Source organism: Patiria miniata, unplaced genomic scaffold (genome assembly GCF_015706575.1).
Source record: "Patiria miniata isolate m_02_andy unplaced genomic scaffold, ASM1570657v1 HiC_scaffold_24, whole genome shotgun sequence".
Classification (NCBI taxonomy): Eukaryota; Metazoa; Echinodermata; class Asteroidea; order Valvatida; family Asterinidae; genus Patiria; species Patiria miniata.
Window position 1 is genome coordinate 6,019,292 of NW_024037063.1, and position 19,828 is coordinate 6,039,119.

Below are 19,828 nucleotides of genomic sequence, written 5' to 3' on the forward strand. Positions count from 1 at the left end.
ACATACATAATGCTGTGTTTAATAGTTTTGGTAAGTCTGATTTTGCGCATGCAAAAGAAAATGCACACATATTTACAACTAATGGGCCTACAGACTTTATTTTTTGTATCCCACTTTTATTTAGTTTCACAATAAGTGAAAGAAATGACGGTTGCATTTTAGTAAGAACAAAGTGGCTTCCTAATTTTCACGTACATGCTATGGAGGCCTATATCCTCTGAAGCTAATCTGTGGTGCACGACTGGCTGACCAGACATCTTCAAGTCATTGTCACACTTATCACACGTTACACAGGGTAACATGGTGCTCGTAAGATTCCCATTCATTGCCTTTGTACAGTCGCTGACATCTGAGGACAGACAAAAAACATACAAATATTTATAAGAAATAAATAATGTTTAATAATAATATATACCAAGATAAAATATAAGACATTAATGAATCGCACCTATGGCGGCAAATGGCGCTCAGCGTCCAACTTTTTCAACGTTGAAGGGGTACTATTGTGCCTACCTGGGACAGATGAAAGGTTCCATTTCGTGCCGTTTTTTGCCCGATTTCTGCTTCCTACCTCCTAGCTCCAGAAGATTGATTTGCAACCTTTGACCTTCTGGTTCGGTATGGATAATGACAGCTGTTGGTTGGGTTAGCTTGCATGTTGTTTTTCCACCCATTTGGACAACAGTCATTTCATTATCCTTGGCCGCCGGCTTCTGCTATGAGACATTGGACAATTTTAAAGAGTCAATGAAATGAAGATCCCCTGGGAACGTATTTTGCGCAACTTTCTACTACTTAAATGTATGAAAACTATTCGACATCCCTTTTTGGCGAATTTGATTGAAAAGTGCACTTCTTATGTGCTCATCTGGACAAAAACTGAGGGCGCTGTTGCTGTGATGTCGTTTCAGAAAGACACTGACGGTCCAGACAGTTCAGGAGTTTTCTTTTCAAATTGCGAACCCAAAAATGTGCTCATTGAAAACGTGAGAAAGTTTGCTGACTTCCTTACTGTCATGTACTGGCACATGCAACGAATCACCAAGGAACTGAAAATTTACGAACGTGTGCAAAAGATCCACAATTCTGGCAACTTTTGGTGCTGAAAATAATAGTAACATTGAGGTTTCTGCCTGAAATGACATCACACTTTTGCTCATAAATATAAAAAGTTTCATTAGCTTAAAAAACCGAAAAGGCACCCAAAAATATCCTTGAAAATGGGGAGAAAATTGGAAATAAAGTTAAATGGGATACAAAGGTGCATTTCCAATGATTGAATAAAAACAATACATTGCATGAGCCCTTTAAATTAAATACCGGCCCTTGTCATCGGCTATAGCAAAGCGTTATCGCTTGAGAGCCAGCAACGCAATTTTCTGAACGTGGGCACATGAAGTAAACAGCCCCTAATAAGTGAACTTAACATTAACCAGACTAGGTGCACACTTTTCAAATCAAAAGCAGACAAAACTAATTGTTTGTATTGCTGGACTAAAGACTTGATATCAGTCGGTTTTGCTCACCTCAGATTTGCGATGTGGTTTGTGTGGCTTGACTCTGTCACTGGGTGGTTTGTACACCTCCTGCTTTGGGCCTTTCACCTTTGAGGATTTGACCACATCGTCAAACTTCGATGCAGGTTTTCTTGGCTTTATGAGGAGAAAAACATACAAAAAAAATGAGCATGCGAAACGACACCAAATAAGTAAAAGACAGATCGAGTTGCAATCTGCGTCTAACCTTACTTTTAGTACTGATAATGTTAGTAGGCCCGCTATAAAGTCATGAATTAATGATGAATTTAATTCTTTACCTGATCCTGATGGCCATAGCCTTGAAGACGACCTTTATCTTTATCGAGTTCTCGTTGTAAGTTGTGCAATTTCTCCATAGCTTGGATCTTCTCGGTGTTCTCCTTGTTGAAGTCGGAGTGGAACATCTTATTCTGCAGACCAATAAAAAAAAAAAAAAAATCCCAGTTTGAATGTTCAAATTTCCGGACAACCCCATCTCAGAACCCGATGTCCCCTTGCCCAGTAACAAAATTATGCGCATAATTATTTAATTCTTCCCCATCTGGATCCAACATCATTAATGTGTAACCAAATAAATAACAGAGGGATACTGCATGAATGTTACAGAGGTCCTGAACAAACCAATCCATACCTGTTGCCGAAGCAACTCAACCTGCTCCTTCAATTCTTCCTTGCTGTAACTTTTGTCAGTGATGCCTCTGTCTTGTTTTTCCATGGCACCTTTTTGTGCTGATGCTGGTACATCTCCGTGCAGGTAAGGTGTGTATGGGGTAGGGGGTCCATGTTTCGATCTTGTTGCTGCTGGCACCTCATCTGCTGGTGCAACGAGGGGCAATGGTGCAAAGGCACCACCTTGGGTAACTGCTGGGGGAGATGGAGTGGGGGATTGTGACGCCTTCTGATTAGCCTCGGCGCGAGGAAATGGAAACCCTTCCTTGCCAGTTTCAGGTGATGTACTCTGCAGAGGGTTGACCGGCTGTTCAACTGGTGGCGAGTGAGACTGTTTGACTTTCTGCTGGAGTTTTCTTTCAAGAGCCTGATTTAAATGTGGAAAATAAGGTTTACTCATTATAAATATCGCTATTGCTATCGTATAATCGTTAACATGATAGTGTGAGATATGTCCTCGCACCGGGGCATCGACAACTGATATTTTGTTGAAATTTTCACTGAGCATGAAATTTTCACTGAGGGCTAATACCTATACAATTGTGTTCTTTAATAATGTGCACATCACAATGAAAACAAATCTATTGCGAAGATAGTCCTGTTTAAACAATGATCATCAATAATTATTCTAACATTGGACAAAATTGACCACTGAAATACATAACAAACGTACCTCCTTAAGACGCATAATTTCCTCAGCCATGTTCTGATTCTGTTTGGCCAAGTTTCGGCTCAGCTGATCCGACTTGTCGTTCCGGTTTCTCTCGACATCAAGCTGGGATTGTAGCTCCTTGTTATGCTCCTTTAACCATTTTTGTGAAAGTTGAAGAAATGAAAAAAAAAGAGGAATACAGTTCACAGTTTTGTTTGGAGAGGCAGCAGATTTCAAGGACAAGAAGAAAAATGGTAAAACCATTCTAAATTTTGTGTGTAAGGATATTACCTCCGTTTTATCGATGCGTGTCTTTGCCGTCAGAAGCATTTGATCATACTGACTTGCTTTCCTCTCCGCGTCAGGACGTGCATTCTCAAGTTCCTTCTGGAGTTCCATGATCTTCTTATCTTTATCTTCCAACTGAGCCATCCAAGTCGATTTTTGCTGCTTGTAAGATTTCCCCCAATCCAGGTTGACCTTCTTAAGCTGCAAAAAGAAATGACAAGTCATCACAAGGTAATACATTCTCCTACGATTTAGGATTGGACTCACTGCCACATCTTCTTAAGTTTTAATCACAAATACAATAACCAATAATGCAAGTGTTCTTATTGCTGTTTATATCTATTCTCTAAAAACTGTACTGTCAAAAACAAATCAAATGTTTTGCATCCCCCAAAAAGTCCACAGATTGTTATGACATTGATCGTTCAAGACTAGTGTGGTGTACCTAAATTTGCTCCAACAACAATAATTTTGAAATCGTGAACTAACCTCCTTGATTTGCATCTGTAGGTCGGATTGCCCATGCAAGGCACGACTCTTTGCCAGAAAAGTGTCTCCACCATCAGTTATTGTTCCTACAGATTTCATCACACCTGATGCAGCGACGTCATGGAGCGTGGTCTTGACAGAAGGGGGATATAGTTCTTCAAACAAATCTTCAACAGCAGCAACGTCTTCAGTTTGTTGCTCAGCCTCTGCCGTTGTCTTTGCTTTGTTATCATCTTCAGACGGTATCGTACTTTCGCTTGTCTGTTTTGCTTCTGGTGTCTTTCCCGTGTCAGCTTTGATTTCGACAGGTTTTTGTTTGTGAAAACTCTCGCATTTCCCCATGTCCTGGTCTGCACCCTGATCACAATGTTTTTCACCTAATAGATGTATTTTCCGTGGTTCTTCAAGATACGCCACTGTGGGAGTGTTTTCTACGTTAGATATGACGTCATTGTTCGGAGGTACCATGATGTACGGCACTGGATATCAAATAAATTGAATCGTAGAAAGAAAAATTATTTGCATTGACCTGTCGCGTAACTATGGTTACATTTCTGGGAGGGGGAGGTGGCGGGGGAGCACCTAGCTTCATGGGGGCACTGAATTAAGGTTCAATTCAGGATTTAAAATGGGGGAGGGGGCATCCGCTGGGGGTACGCCCACCTCCCCCACCCTCCGTAGTTACGCCACTGGCAAGGATCGACTGGACAAAAATTAATAGGCCCATGGGCCTATTTTATGAAAACATATTTTACATATTTACATGTTGTACATCCGGTTATGCAACGCATCATTCCAGTGTGTACGAATTTTTTGATGACCAGAAAATCATTAACAGTGGTAAAATAAATGTGCTGCAGTATAAAATGCATCTTACTTATGTATGAGCTATCTTGAATAGCGCCCTCATTGCCATCAGTACTGATACCATCAGGTTGCATGGTAGCATCACAGCCTTTATCCTCCTTGACTTGTCCACGAAGTAACTTCACTTCTTTCTTTGCTTCTTGTAACGCACGACCTAAGAGGAACAGGATTGAGAGAAACGTAAATGATGGATTACATTTACAGTGTCGACAAAGAAGTAAATTAAAACTTGGATACAAATGCTGTTGATGTAGGCAGGTTCTTTACTAAACCACATTAGTAATCTAGCAAAAAATGCCGGATGCTTAAATCGCCTATATCTATAAATCCACGGCAACAAACTTTTTTTCTTGACATCTATAATGCAATGCATAAAGAAAAGACTTTTATATGTAAGATTTAATTGCCGTACCTACTACTTTGACTCCTCTCACACATCGCTGTAGCCGCTGATTTTCCTCAACCAGAGGCCGTAGCTCTTTCACTTCATTTTCCAATTCTTGTATTCGCTTCAAGTTCCTTTCATCAATGGGCGTGTCTTCTGCAATGCCCAAAGGAGGATTGTTTCTCCCCGAAATGCCAACTTTTGGTTGCTCGTTGTTTGGCTTATTGTCTTCCAACTCATCCAAGGCTTCGTCCATTGCTGTATGTTTAAAACAAGCAGACTCCACCAGTATATAGGCATTACAAATCGTTTGTGTTTTAGGAAATACAAACGATTCTCAGAACGAGTGTAATTTTCACATAATTTGCACAGAAAAATCACTCGTGGATATCCGACAGAAGTTGCAAAAAGGATCCATTTTAGTCATTCTGGCTGACCAATTCTCAGTAACCTGCTTCGATTTGCATTTTAATCGAGATGAGTATAGCCGGGAACAAAGAATTTTACTATAAAGTTAATTCCTAATAGTTTCGCAAATACAACGGGACTACATCGTTGTCCATAAGTTTGTGCCACAGTGTGTTACCTATATACCTTACTTCTCCAGTAATACCTCAAGAGAATAAAGGCTAGATATTACTTCCGAGGTGTGAAGCAGTCCAGTGCCGCATATACAGTGCAGTAGGCCTACATGAAAATAGGTGCATGGATGAAGGATAGCTGCAAGTTGCATGCAGTTCAGTTTGTGAATGATTCCAACGAAATGAATCACCATCACATGTCACGAAGTATGGAAAAGGCACTTACCTTATTTTCGTAAAGCTGTCTCTAAAAAACTGGATAACATGAGCATCAAATATTGTTACTTTTCCCCCTCGATTATAGGTCTTTCGCATCTATCTGATAACGTTGTTGATTACAATGGAAAGGCAAACCAGGCTCGTGATCGTTTTTTTCCCCTTTGTATGTACACGCATACCGTACCGTCACCATTATGGCGCCCTCACCTTCCGCGATTGCACAATGCATGGATGGGGAATCCCCCATTACACATAGTACTTAGTAGTAATGCGGAACTTGGGGGTGCAGACCAGTAAATCGGTCCGAAATTGCCTGCGCCGGCCAAATCACGATTTGCATGCCCTCAAAATCTTCGGTATTTGGGCATGCTTTGGGCCATGAACTTGAGGGTTTGTAAAAAATATGGGTGGAAGCCGTGCACAGGACTGGGAGCTTGCGGTTCTGTGTAATTTTGATGTAATTTGGACCCTAAAAGCGCTCTATTTTGCAATGGAGTGTAGGCATCGTTTTTCAAAATGGCGATGGGCTTCAGGACTATTTTCAGGGGTGATCTTCTTCAGATGGGAATTTCCCCTAACAGTCATCAGTTGACCCCCCGAAAATTGAAAAGAAAATGAAAGATGATGAAATAAGCTTTAATTTGATGTGCGTCTCGAACACCTTGGAGAGTTGTGAGTATTTTTCCCGAATTTTTGAAGTGGGAGCATTTACCATTGGGGTCTATGGAAGTTTATTTACTGGTCTGCTACCTGTAGGGGGTTTGGGGGATATGCGCATGCGCCATTTCCGTTCCATTACAACACAGTGAATAAAAACCACAGAGGAAAGATCTCGAAAATTAAACATAAAATATACCGTTCCCGAGTGAATTACTTAAAATATTCTCCCCAAGTGCCTTTAATGTCTGCATCGATCCGAACGTCGGAGACAGTCGAGATCATTATTTTCATCCTTTACTTCACGCCCTCGAGTGGCCGCGTTTTATAGATAAAAACAATTCCAATAATTCTTTTGCAGCCATTTTGGAGGTGTTTTGTTATATTCTGAAATAAAACAGTAAATTAATAAAAGGTCAACTCGTCTCTATACCCGTCTGGAAAAAGCACATCCAAGCTCCAAGATTACTACCAATTTAGGGTGTATCTGATGGGGTTACGGTGCCGGATGGCGGTATGAGTGGGGTTATGGGTGGGGTTATACTATTGGGGTGGGGTCGGGTGGGAAGGCAAGGGGAGGAGACACCTTATAATGACAACACGCGTCGACGCGAAGTCAATATAAGAAATTCTCAAACATGACTCTTGGCCCGTGCACAACAACATGTTTGTAGGTTACGTGCAATACAAGCTACGTTTAATGGGCAATAACAACAACCATAAAGTGCAATCCAATATTTCGTAAACATCCCGTTAACTTCCGAGTACAATAAAGATAAAAATACAGTGGCAAATATAAGAGTAATGAAGCAATTAATAACATCCGAGAAAATATGCTATGATATACCATTGTCACGAGGTGTGATGACGATCTAGCAACAGTAGGCTTATGATTTCCAATGAGATCACGGTTTTCAGTGGATGATGCTGATAACTGGGGAACACTAACCGTAATGTACTGACATTACGAAACTGTAGTCGTCTTCGATGCGTTCAAGCCATCAAAGTGTACGCCGAGAACACAGTATTCTATTCCAGTCAAAAATCCAGCTCTCTTCCGTGTGGAGCTGGCATCTTGACTATTTTCACATTCCACGAATAACGACCACAGCTGGTCGAGTAGGTTCCCATTATTATCATCTCAATGATCGCAATTACATAAGCTTTAAGTTAATACAATGTACACCAATCCCTCATTGGCCTTTCTGAAATATGGCGGACATAGTGGGAAGGCGCAATTAGGTTTGGGAAAACTTTTTTGTTTGGTGAACAAAAAAGTTTACCCAAACCAAATAGCGCCCTCCTGTTGTGTCCGCCATATCTCAGAAAGGCTGAGGAGGTAAAGCAAAAGAAAATTGACTGAAGCAGGATTCGAACTTACAACCTCCGGAATACAGCACCGGTGCACGAAAAACTGAGTCATTTTAGCTCTAGTTTGGCGGTCTCCAAATTAGTCAAGGTTTATCAGTGGGCGCTCGTGAAGTCGGACACCACATTGCACAAATAGACCCGAGACATAATGATGTCACACTTTGTTTAAAATTTGTATTTTTAAACAAAGCGTGACGTCATTACGTCTCGGGTCGATTCGTGCAATGTGGTTTCCGACTTCACAAGCGCCCCCTAGATCAAGACAACGACAAACCAAGAGACTGCCACTAGAGCTGGAGAACCTAGTCCTTTGTGCACCGGTGCTGTGTTCTGGAGGTCGTAAGTGCGAATCCTACTTCAGTAAATTTTCTAAACTGAACAGAAATAGATCTATATGTCATTTCGTTTTATTCGTCACTTTGTTATCAAGACATTAATCAGAAAATGCTGGGCAGATATATAACCAAGATTCTGGTTTCCATCATTGACTTTTCAAAGTAAGGTCATGTGTTACAGAAAAACTTCTGTGATATAATGAGCTTCGCAAAATTGTATATGGAATGTTAAAACGTAATTTATGTAAATTGTCACCACAATTCAGTGTACGTGTACATAACTTTACTGCTACATATATTAAGAAGTTTTAAACCACCGTCCTGCCTGGAAAAACATCTGTCATCACCGAGTAGTAATTTAATCTTTTTTTTATTTTCTTTAATCAGAAACCGGCTGATACAATCAGAACCCAGCTAATCATTTTGTAGCATTATGCCGTATCAAAACAGTAATCATGTTGCTGAGTATCGTTTTTTCATCTTTAATTTTTTTCCAAACAGAACGATGAAAGTACATATTATATGCAAAGACAAGCACTATCGCGAAATCAGAGCAAATATAATAATGTTGATGTCCTACCTGGTGAAATATTCCATAGATACTTTGCGACATTTCGTTCAAAACACTCAGAAATAATTTCATGTTTTTCTTTTTTTCAGTAACCATTACTCATAATATTCTCAAATTTCGAGAAATTCTGCTATACATTATATTCAAATTAATTTTCTGAAAAAAAATTGAAAGCATGTTTTCATTTTACCAAACAGGACATCTTAAAAATTGACACTAAAGATGGATCATTAAGTAATCCACCTGCGTATGCAATACTACTAGCCAACGTCGAAGCGATATAAGCAAGCAATAATAACAATGCGAACAGCGCTATGTAACACATATAGTCCGATCATATCAACTATGTTAAGAAGAGGAGATTCTTCAAAATCACTTCAAACTGAAATGCACAATTTCAAACCATCTTCCTTATTCTCAAATCTAAAGTTTCTCAAATTTAAAGTCAGGCATGGCAACCACAAAACTAATTCAAACTAAAAGCATCACAAGGTAATTATTATTCATAGTAAGACAAACAAGCACAAACACTGTCCCTACGTTCCCTCAAAAGCAAAAATACAAATGTAGTAAAATGTTCCAAGATTAATTATGAGACCAACTAATAATACTTTCATTTAAATTATGTAGAGATGTTCCGCACAGCAGCAACAACTTGACATAAAATAAATGAAAACAACTCACACTACTTCTTTCCCGAACCCCAAAAGTTGTATTTTATTAAAAATAAAATAAAAAACTAGGTTACCGCCACCCTCATTTTAAAAATTTATGTTGTTATTAAGGTCTTTTTCTCTTCACTGTTGCGGGTTTTGGTGAGGAATTTCAATTAACTTTGTTGATAATAATCCGCAAAGCAGCAACAACCCTTATTAATATAACTTGACAAATTTTGACATATCCGGGCGAGTTTGCCTTCAATTACTAGAATAATGCAGAAATAACAATTGCACACTACTGGAATATATTATACTCAAGTAGTGTGCAATTGTTATTCTGCATTATTCTAGTAATTGAAGGCAAACTCGCCCGGATATGTCAAAATTTGTCAAGTTATATTAATAAGGGACAACATTTTGCTTTGTAGTAGTTGCTTTGCAGTTAAAAATTATCACATTGGACATCCATTGAAGGCATTCATTACATTGAATAGACAGAGCAAGCATTGCTTATACATGAAATTATGTAACATCTACATGTAGATTACCACCTCAAAGCAAACATACTGTGATGAGCATATCTTCATCACAGTGTCTCCACTATTGATTATTTAATAAGGTACCTTCTCCACGTCATCATCCAAGTTCAGAAAAGTACCTATCCAAAGCTGCAGAGTATACCTAAAAAGTTTTATGGATGAATCTCAAAGTTTTGAGAGGGATATATTTCTTGATTGGATATTATCTTCCCTGTTGGCTTCCAAAGTTTGCAGAGGGTTGTGCGTGAGTCATTCATCAATCATTCAATTCTCAACTTACATCAAGTCCTTCACATCTCAGAGAGTGGTTCTTCTGAGATCTGAATGACATGATGTGAGTTTTCAGAATGTCTTGAGTAATGACTCAGGGTCTGTTACTGTGAAAGATGCTTACTCTGTCTGTCTCTCAATCCTCAGTTATCCAGGCAGGCATTGATGTGGACATGGTAGTCGGGATCATTCTCAAATGTCCTCTCACATCTGGGGAGGAAATATTAATAAATGGTATAAGTCCAGATCATAAAACACGTTTTGCATACTTTAAGTACAAATATTGAAAAATATATGGAAATCTGTAACAACCACACAAAATCATGAAAAGAGTATACACTATGCCACGAACTTATGACCAAACACTGACTTGAACTAACTTATGACCTTTCAATGGACTCAACTGATATTTATATATGACCTTGACCTGAACTGACCAAAGAGCAGGCCATGTCCTTAACTGACCTATGAATTAAGTAGATGTATGACATTAACTGACCAATGGCTGTGCCAGGACCTGAACTGAACAATGACCTGACCTTTGACCTGATGATCTTACCTTGGGCAGATCCTGATGTTTTGTTCATCATTGTGAGCAGGAGTAGTGTCAGTGAATGCTTGATTGAACTCCACACTGACTCTCTCATCTCCATCAATCTCCACATCGTCATTGCCATCAATGAACATGTCATTGCCAGCTAGGTTGTAGGTCTGCCTGCCTTTGCCATGCGCAATCAGACGGCCAGTCTGTTGAAACAAAGAACAGATATGAAAACATCAAATAAAGACTCTGAGACAGTATTAAAGGATGGAATTATTCTAACATCACATCAGTCTAATTCGGAAGTAAATTGAAGTTGTCATACTGATCATGACTGGCTTCTTATAAAACAGCAAGAATTGCTTACAAGTGTGTTATGATCATGACTGAACATACCTCTCGTGAATAAGCTGGTTGGGTGTATCTTGCTGGGGGACGTGGATAGACGACATAACCATAGTCACGGGGCGGAGCCTAAACATTTAATGTCAGATTTAAGCAAATTTATATCATAAAGAAATCAAAGTGTTGAAATACTTCTTTAATGTTATGTTATCTTTCTACATTTTTGTTACTCTCAAATATGTTTGGTGTGCTTGGTGGCTATGCTTAATAATTTAAATGCTCTACATATGGCTCATTAAAGAAGTTTTAGGAATGACTTATATCAAATCCTGCCAAATCAAATCTCCTATCTCAGTAAAATAGATTAATGCAGACGGGAGTAACTCTTTAAAACTACAAATGTATTGAGATGAAACGGAGAACATACAGAGGTTGAGTATTGGCGATCACGTCGCAGGTCTCGCTGAAGCTGATGGGCCAATTCAGGATCCTGATACACGACCTTCAAACAACACAAAACAATATCTTAGTTAACAAATTCAAAGAGTAGATTGTTTGTACAGTTCTTAAATATTTTTTTAAAAGGAGCCAGTACTGCCATTGTATGATCAAATTTGTCCATTTACCTCTCGTTCACGTTGTTTGATCACTTTCTTGGTCCGACGAAGTTCTTTTTGTACGGCATCTAGTTCTCCCATGACACGCTGACGATCCCGACGTTCGTGAGTAAAGTCCGACTGGAAAACCTCTGTCTGTAAATCAAAGGAATAAAACATACACCATCATAAACTCCTCAGGTATAGAACACATGGGGACAATAAACAGCGGTTGGATTTTGTTAGATTCCAAATGTAACTCGGGTATACCAAACGATTGGCAAGTTGCCAGAACTACTGTTGAGTTTCAGGCATATCAAAATGAAAAAGCGGAATTTGCTCTTTCTAAAGCATGCTGATAGAATCAGGGGAGAAAAATTTCCTGAAGCATCATTTCATGGGGCAGGTCCCATATTCATTTGATCTGACATTTTTATGCCATGGCAACCATTACGCTAATTATCTGATGTGTTGCTATGGCAACCATTATACTAATCTGACCTGTTGTCTGAGGAGTTCTATCTCTTCTCTCATCTCAGCTTCCGTCATCTCATGAACTCCCTTCTGACTTCCAATCAGACTAGACTGGTTACGCTGTCCTTCCATGCTGCTTGGTGGTGAGGGGACACGCTGATGTTCACCTGGTAGCTCAGACTGGTTCCGTGCTGCTGATGATGACTGTGCAGCATTGGTTCTCATTTTCTGAGCCAGTGCCTAAACCACGAGAAATATCACAATACATCTAGTAACTACAAAAAGAATGGTTATCAACACAGGCATTTCTATTATATACACGCAAATAGGATATTCATTTAATTATGATATTAAGCCAACTCTCAGGAAAATTGAAGCCCTGATAGAGTTTCTTCAGTTACCTCATTCAAGCGTTTGATTTCTTTTTCCATCTCATTCCGCTGACCAGTCAGTGTGCGGGCGTAGCGTTCCAGTTTCTCACATTTCTGATTGACAGCAACAACTTCGGCTAGAGCTCCAGCACGCTCCTTCTGCAAAAGTGCAAATGTAAAATGTTGGATTAAAAATGACAGATTCCATATTTCCCCTGATCAACCAGCTTATAAATATCCTTGATCCATTCTGTGTCCCTGATCATCCCTCTGTACAGAACTACCCCTAGCTTTCTAAATCCATGCCTTTGGCTAATTACTTGTCATCAGTGTGTTAGTCTAACTACTCAATTCTCCTAATTTCTGTTTGTCTCCTATACACTTACCTCAGCTTTCTCGATCCTAGCCTGTTCTCGCACCAGCATGTCACCGCCTACTTTCTGCTCTTTCTGTAGCATCACGGCCTGGTGCTTTGCTGTATCCAGTTCTTCTTGGAGATTGTCGATGCGAGATTCCAGCTGAGATTTCATGGTTCTGTAGTGTTCATCCCAGGAATGGTTCACTTTCACAATCTGCATGATAAGGAATTGCACAAACCAACCGCATGCATAAATGTTACAATGTATATGTTTGGTAAAAATCTTTCTTCATTGCCAAAAATATCAAAAACATCATGCATCAATTTGAAGCATACATGGAAATGATAATACCACTCAAAGATTATTTATTTGGTTTGTTCCATAAATAGCAATCTTGCTCATAATTTGTTGTAGCAAAGATCCTCACACAATGGTCCCAACGTCCTCAGTGTTTCATTGTAATATTCAAATAAGTTAAAAAAATTAATGCTTCCAACAAGATGGGATCATATATGAGCATTTTGTGGAGCAGATACCTCTTCGATCTGTTTCTTGAGAGCAATGTACTTGCGCTGCAGCATGAAATGAACTTCTTCACTGATTCCTGTTGGCACTTCCACAGTCTGTTGTTTCTCAGCTTCCTAAAATAGAATTGAACCACAGTGATATAAGTACAGGCAAGAAGACAATTATTGCTAATATAATACAGTGACAAGTCCACAAAAAATAGAGCCTTGTTCGTCTTTGATCTTGCATTTAGCAGCTTGACACAATTCCCAAAAGTGGCTTAGAGAAGTTATGTTTAAGCATCATGAACAATCATGTTATAATTAAGGTCATCATGACATTTTAATTACCTTTCTTTCAGCATCTTTGATCTCGCTTGCCTCTTTCTTGGTTACATAGTCAAATCCTCCCAGCTGTTCATCTTCCTTGGCTCGCTTCAGCTCTGCAACTTCCTCTTGTAACTTCTTGTTCTCCTCTCTGACCACAAAATAAGAACACAACATCCCAAGTCTCGTTAACAGTCAGTGCAGTTGTTATTTTTTTTCAAGCGTTGGACTAAGTTTTCAGTGTCTACATGATTATGTCCAGCAACGTTATTATACTGTGTGTGCTTACATGATGTAACCCAAGTGTAGCATGACTTTCCTCACCCCATGTGCTGGGATTTGATTTACTGTGTGACTATTTCCTTGAGCGATGCTATGTACTTACTTGATGTTGTCAAACTTTCCTTTCATCTGCTCTGCTTCAGTCTTCAATTTCTGGTTCTCCTCTTCAAAGATTCCACGCAAAGTCTAAGAGATTAAATTACCAAGATTTAATTACATAAAATTGGCTTTTGCTTCTTTTTTGTAATGCTTTAATTGGTATTTAAAATATTGGTTCTTTTACACAAATTTTCAATAAGAAGCTTAAAGCACTGACAAAACACTATCTAACAACCAGCACAAATGGAAAGACAAATAAAGATAAGAAAAAGCCTAAATGATCTGCCTTGCACGTTATCGTGTGACTACTGCATTTATCTGCTCCTTTACTTTGCTCTAAGTGTGATGAGGAATCTTGAGACGTTGAATGATTGCATTCACCTTCTCTCTCAAGCAATGATGTTAGAGCCTCGGTATATATCAATGCATTACTATGTTACCCTCGTCATTTCTCACCGGGAGCTTCCCCCGATGAGAAATAAGGGGAATCCCCAAGTCTGGTGAGCAACCCATCAAACTCGATGAGTACCGTGCAGTAACCACGTACACAAGATCAAATATAGGCCCTATGCAATTCCAATAGGCCAATTTCGCTGCATTTTGAGAATATATCACATTTCTTTTTTTTTTACAAATATATAAGCATTCTCTTTTAACAGAAAAGGACACAAGAAACTGAGGCAAGGCAAGAGATCTTAAGTGAGACAAATACACAGAGAAAAGTTTACAGAAAACACAAAACAATATCAATTATTACAAGTAAACTACATTATCCAAAATCTTTGATAATTAATAACTTGACACAAAAAGAAAATTATACGTACTGTCTGAGTTTTGAACTTGCGCTCCAAACGGATGATCTTAGGCACGAGTTCAGACAAGTGAGTTGTTATCTCTGTAGCCACGTTGCCTTCAGATATGTCTTTCAGCGCTAGCTCAACGTTCTGAATCTGCATGGATATCTCAGGACGATCAGGGTTGACCTAACAAAATGACAAACATTGCAAGACGTTAAGAAATGAAAATGTCAATAAATGAAAATGCACACACAGATTTTACCTCTGCTCAATAGGAAAGAAATTGAAATCCAGACAAAAATCATCAAAATTATCATTTTTATTATGAATATTACAATGACTCACAGTGACTCATAACTCCATTGTTACTATTTCCTTTGTTTTCATTTTGTTGTAAACAAAGTTGTAGTACTGGACATTCTGAGTCAATCTTTCTGTTTTACAGATACAGATTGGATCTGTTGTTGTTAACAAAGTTGTAGTACTGGACATTCTGAGTCAATCTTTTTGTTCAAATCCAACGATTTCACTTTTCAAAAAAAAAAAAAGGATGTCTGAATTTATGTGGGTACTCTAACCTACTCAACTGGAAAGTCATCACTGAAAATAAAAGTGACATGCTTACATCGTGTTGAAGTGAGGTGTTTGTATCTTGATGTTGGCTCATCAGATGCCCTGACAGAACATGTTCAAAATCTTCTGACAGGGCACCGATGGAGGATGATGATGCTGATGATACAGCCATTGGTCCATGGTCTTCAGGGGTTAGGTTGTGGGTTCCTTGATCATTGGGATCACATTCTGGAAATAATATAATAATATAATAATAATAATAATAATAATAATAAAGTTTTGCATTCCTGTTCCTTTGTATTTCAAGCATGCAGATCTTTTGTCAATGGAATCAAAGTCCTCTTTAATTAGTTGTGGTTCTCATTTTACAGTTAATATCACTCTTTCTGACAATGGACTTGTGAATTACACATACATCAGAAACATTAAGTGTTGCACCCCATAAGCCCGTTCTTTTTTAATTAACAACTGCCATCATCAACAGGCAAATAATGCACATCTTGGATAAATCTTTGACCGTCTCCTTCTTGACCTACCTGTACCTGATGCTTCTGGAGGTCCTTTGAATGAGGACGTGATGTTGACGTCCCCAAACTCATCGTGTCTTTGTGTTTCCATGGAGATGAGATTCTTAGACGTTCATAATGATTGGATTTATGCTGCGGCTTTTGCTGCCTAGTTAAGTGTATAAAGAAGACTTTAATTTGTTAAAAAAGTGATTCCAAAACAGTCAAATGTATATTGCTTATTATTTCATATTTCTCAAGTGATGATAGAAAAACGTAACTATTTCACAAGTGAAGAAAGAACTAACATCATAGGATTAACATAATGGAATGAAATCATCATAACATCATGCCTATTTTTGGACATGACAGTCATGACCAAATATTTAAAAGGATGTGGTAGTGGTAAAGTCCTAGTTTCTCACACTAGGCAACGCAATCGGTTTACCTCACAGTTTAAAGAATATGAGAATTCTCAGAAAAAGTAATCCAAGTAACAGGAACTAGGAGGGGGGGGGGGGGGGGCTGCCTACTAGTACTACCCCAAAGTACACGTACGTTTCACAAAGAAAAACAGTATCGTATTCAACGTACATCCGGCTTGCGAGTTCCAGGAACATTGCCGGGGTGCATACATTACATAAAATTATGTAGCTGGTAATCGGTATGGTCATTTTTATGTTGCTTTATTAATTACATAGACTACATCATCACAGAGATGCCGCATTGTATCTGAGTTGTCGAAATGGAATGAATGTAGTATCCTGACCCGCCGCCACTTCGTTAGTTGTGCACAAAGTCTATAATATCTATGGAGAATTTAGTGCATTTTCCAAGTATTTTCTAAACAAATTGGAAATGTTTCTCAGTCCCAAATTCATGTCTTTTTTAACAATTTTGCAATGACTGATCTTCTTTGAGATAATGATGAAAGCACAGGGTGCAACATTCTTTCCGTCGAAATGACCCAAATTGGGCAATGCATGCCATCGGTGACTCAGACTTCGGCCACGTGGCCACGCATCATGCAGATTACGCATGTCATACTTCAGTACGAAGTTCGGTTCGTATTACTATTAACACTTAAAGTGTTACTGTTAGTGTTACGTCATCTAAACCATGGAGGTCAACTTAAACATGCTTTATTACATGTTATGGAACCGGAATTTATCCAATGGACGCTTGTGCGCGCGCGAGCATGACGAAGTGAGTGACTATTTTTCAATTTCTCCAGGAAAAACAGAAATATACACTCAAAACAAGGGCACATAATAATACTTATATTAACAGTACTTACTTTGTTCTCCTCAGATATCTGTCAAATAGTCACAGTAGTTGAATACGAAGCGTTAATACTGCTAAAACTAACGCTAGCAGCAGGCCTGGGTTGAACAATATAGGGAAATGTATTACGTTGAACGTTGCGAAATGAAGGGATTTCCCCTTTTAATCTCGGCAGCGTCAGTATCACACTGTGAGGAAGGTACACTTATCATAATTTATGCTTACGTCACCATTTCGCCACGGAGGTCATTTAGCATCACTGGAAACATGAATTATGCAGTACGTATGCACATGGATGTCCCGGATGATGGTAGTAGATGCATACCTTGTTGCGAACACGTGCATCGCATGCACGGCGCTATAATAGCGCCGCGTCGTGGACTGAGATCAAGCTTTATGTATGGCTCCTGAAAACTGTGCAGAAGCCTTGAAGGCTTGAGTATAAAACAGTTCTCGTTTCATTTATTTAAATTAAACAGCAGTGCAGGGTGAGTTAAAAAAAAAAAAGCTGAACCCAAACCTCCAAAACTATTTTTCATATTAAAAAAAAAAAGTAGCACCAAAATAAGTATAATGACTGGAAAACCTATTTCAGAAACTACTTTTAGATAAAAAAAAAAGAAATTACTGAAATTGTTCAATCCGTTCAAATAATATCACCATTAAAACGCAATGACCCTAGAAACCTGTTTCTTCAAAAAAAAAAAGCAATTTATTGTGCATCATTCTGACTGCTTGGAACAACGAAGAAATTCGGACACAGAATACTTGTTTCAACAACTGTCAACAACAAGCTCTAGTCATAAGCAATTCGCAAACAATATATGATTTATAAAATCCAGGTTTTTTTTTTAAAGATGGGCCTTCAAAAGAACTTTGTTGAATATTTTTAACTTTTAAACTGAGGTTCAAGTTATTTCTCAGTGGTGATGTTTGACGAAGTTGCAATCAGGTTAGTTGTTATTAAGCACCGGCCAGCCAAGTTAAGATTTTTAGCACTTTTGTTGCAAACGAAAAAGTTGATGAACATCACTGATATTGCTGTTTTTAAACTACTTTACGGGTACGTACAATTCCTTGTAAGTTTGCATGGACATGGATATAAAAACTGAAAGTTTCGTAAAAAAGGAACGGGAATAATATTGTATCAAGATCCTCTATCTACAGAAATGAATAAACTAGAAAAAAATGCATTGTCGATGTCGTTTTTGTTTTTATGCCGTTCAAATGTAATGTAATTTGATCAGGGCCGGTTACTGTGCTTCAGTTGCCCGCCGCGTTGTCCTTTTTTGAGAATCCTGAGGCAATCTCGTCAGTGTTTTAATAAACAGATCTATTTAACCATAAATTGATACAACAACGAATTTGCTTTCTGAATGCAATGATTTATTTCTTCCTTTCTTTTCATCTTTGCCCGTAGCTGTACTAATAATGTTTGACTCGCCAAACGGGCTAGTTCGATCATGGGGTAATAAACCGCCCGCTATCTTGACGGTCAGCTTTGCTAGGCTATCGTTTGCATGAGTGCTTTCATCTGGCGCATGCCTCGGCCGTTGGCACGGATCTGCATAATTCATGTTCTAGCAACGTCATACGACCTGCTAATCAACTTGGTGACGTAGGCATGAATTATGATAAGTGTACCTTCCTCACAGTGTGATACTGACGCTGCCTTTTTTGGAATCTCGCGCTCGACAGATGGGGGCGCTATTCTTTCATTTGCTATCCGGTTCGTTAGTAAAAACGTCATACACGCGCGCACACCACTGATTACTAGTGCCCATTGGCTGCAAACGCTCGAGCTGCGTTAACTTCCGGTTCCAATCGTGCAGAAAGTGCTGGAGGTGACGTCACACTAACGAACCGGATTGAGCGCCTTTTGTCTGGGCTGAGCGCCGATACAACCGTGAATTGGCAGGACAACTCCCTTTTAAAGACAGAGGCATTTTTATTAAGTCTTTGGTATGTGTATTTTTTTTGTAACGATTCAATGATATGTTTGGAAACATTAATAGTTCTAACTATTTTTGCATTGTTGGCCTTCCATAGTTTGCCAACCAACTCGTACCAATCCCTCGATGGGGGCGCTGTTCAAAACCGACGATTAGCACACTATGGACAATGGCGCTTTTCAGGGCAAAACATCCGCGAAATAAAAAAAAAGTCACCCGTAACGGTCGCTGGCACAAAAAAAGGGCAAACTACTTTTTTTTTTAAACGGGCACTTGTTCACAAAAGGGGCACTTTTTAGCAAAATAAGGGCACTCGTTACAAATATTGGGGGTAAGCGATGGTGAAAAAAGGGCATTTGAATGGAAAGGGCAGTCTTTAAAAATATTGGGGGAGGGGGTAAATATACCCCCCTTATCCCCCCCCCCCCCCCGCTAGATACGTCTATGGGGTAGGATGTGGGAGGAGAGCGGGGTATACGACGGATCGAATGCACTCAAAGAAAAGACCGTTAAGTGCTGAAAGTAGTCGTGCACGTGGCAGATGCTTTTGTGACTGATCATGATTCTTACAATTTTTAATGTAAATATATAGCAACAACAATACTACACTTGAACACTACATCAGAAAAACTTCGGCAAATTTATTTTGAACACATGATTAGGCAAAACTCAGGCATAATGATTTCTCAAACTACTACGTTTGAAAAGTAGTCCATGAACAGCGAA

General features: G+C 39.0%; 2 protein-coding genes across 4 annotated transcripts; both read right to left on the reverse strand.

The window, feature by feature from the left end:
* Positions 1 to 5,684, reverse strand: LOC119732475. Its single transcript, XM_038206000.1, has 10 exons — positions 4,916 to 5,684; positions 4,514 to 4,657; positions 3,637 to 4,115; positions 3,151 to 3,348; positions 2,881 to 3,009; positions 2,170 to 2,574; positions 1,817 to 1,948; positions 1,527 to 1,652; positions 514 to 716; positions 1 to 349 (listed from the first exon to the last, which is right to left on the reverse strand). The coding sequence occupies exons 1-10, from the start codon at positions 5,142 to 5,144 to the stop codon at positions 280 to 282; spliced, it is 2,115 nt and encodes a 704-aa protein (XP_038061928.1). The 5' UTR covers positions 5,145 to 5,684; the 3' UTR covers positions 1 to 279.
* A 4,348-nt stretch (positions 5,685 to 10,032) lies between these two features.
* LOC119732476 (TNFAIP3-interacting protein 1-like) lies at positions 10,033 to 17,317 on the reverse strand. Of its 3 annotated transcripts, none has more exons than XM_038206003.1 (15): positions 17,164 to 17,317; positions 15,903 to 16,035; positions 15,413 to 15,588; positions 14,815 to 14,973; positions 13,995 to 14,077; positions 13,634 to 13,760; positions 13,313 to 13,417; positions 12,804 to 12,989; positions 12,448 to 12,576; positions 12,074 to 12,286; positions 11,603 to 11,728; positions 11,404 to 11,478; positions 11,028 to 11,105; positions 10,650 to 10,837; positions 10,033 to 10,300 (listed from the first exon to the last, which is right to left on the reverse strand). In XM_038206003.1, the coding sequence occupies exons 2-15, from the start codon at positions 15,976 to 15,978 to the stop codon at positions 10,234 to 10,236; spliced, it is 1,788 nt and encodes a 595-aa protein (XP_038061931.1). In that variant the 5' UTR covers positions 15,979 to 16,035; positions 17,164 to 17,317; the 3' UTR covers positions 10,033 to 10,233. The 3 variants fall into 3 exon arrangements, with proteins under 3 accessions (XP_038061931.1, XP_038061932.1, XP_038061930.1); XM_038206004.1 differs by having other exon boundaries at positions 15,413 to 15,567; positions 15,897 to 16,035; XM_038206002.1 differs by having other exon boundaries at positions 15,897 to 16,035.
* Between the last annotated feature and the right edge of the window lie 2,511 nt (positions 17,318 to 19,828).

What these genes read in the sequence shown, in the direction of transcription:
- LOC119732475 (XM_038206000.1), bottom strand. Translation starts at nt 5,144, where the DNA reads ATGGACGAAGCCTTGGATGAGTTGGAAGACAATAAGCCAAACAACGAG. An exon ending in TCAAGATAGCTCATACATAA is followed by an intron (nt 4,116 to 4,513) that starts GTAAGATGCATT and finishes TTTGATATCCAG; the next exon opens with TGCCGTACATCATGGTACCT. An exon ending in TTGAGTTGCTTCGGCAACAG is followed by an intron (nt 1,949 to 2,169) that starts GTATGGATTGGT and finishes ATTGGTCTGCAG; the next exon opens with AATAAGATGTTCCACTCCGA.
- LOC119732476 (XM_038206002.1), bottom strand. Translation starts at nt 15,978, where the DNA reads ATGGAAACACAAAGACACGATGAGTTTGGGGACGTCAACATCACGTCC. An exon ending in CTAGGATCGAGAAAGCTGAG is followed by an intron (nt 12,577 to 12,803) that starts GTAAGTGTATAG and finishes GCACTTTTGCAG; the next exon opens with AAGGAGCGTGCTGGAGCTCT. An exon ending in AACCAGCTTATTCACGAGAG is followed by an intron (nt 10,838 to 11,027) that starts GTATGTTCAGTC and finishes TTGTTTCAACAG; the next exon opens with ACTGGCCGTCTGATTGCGCA.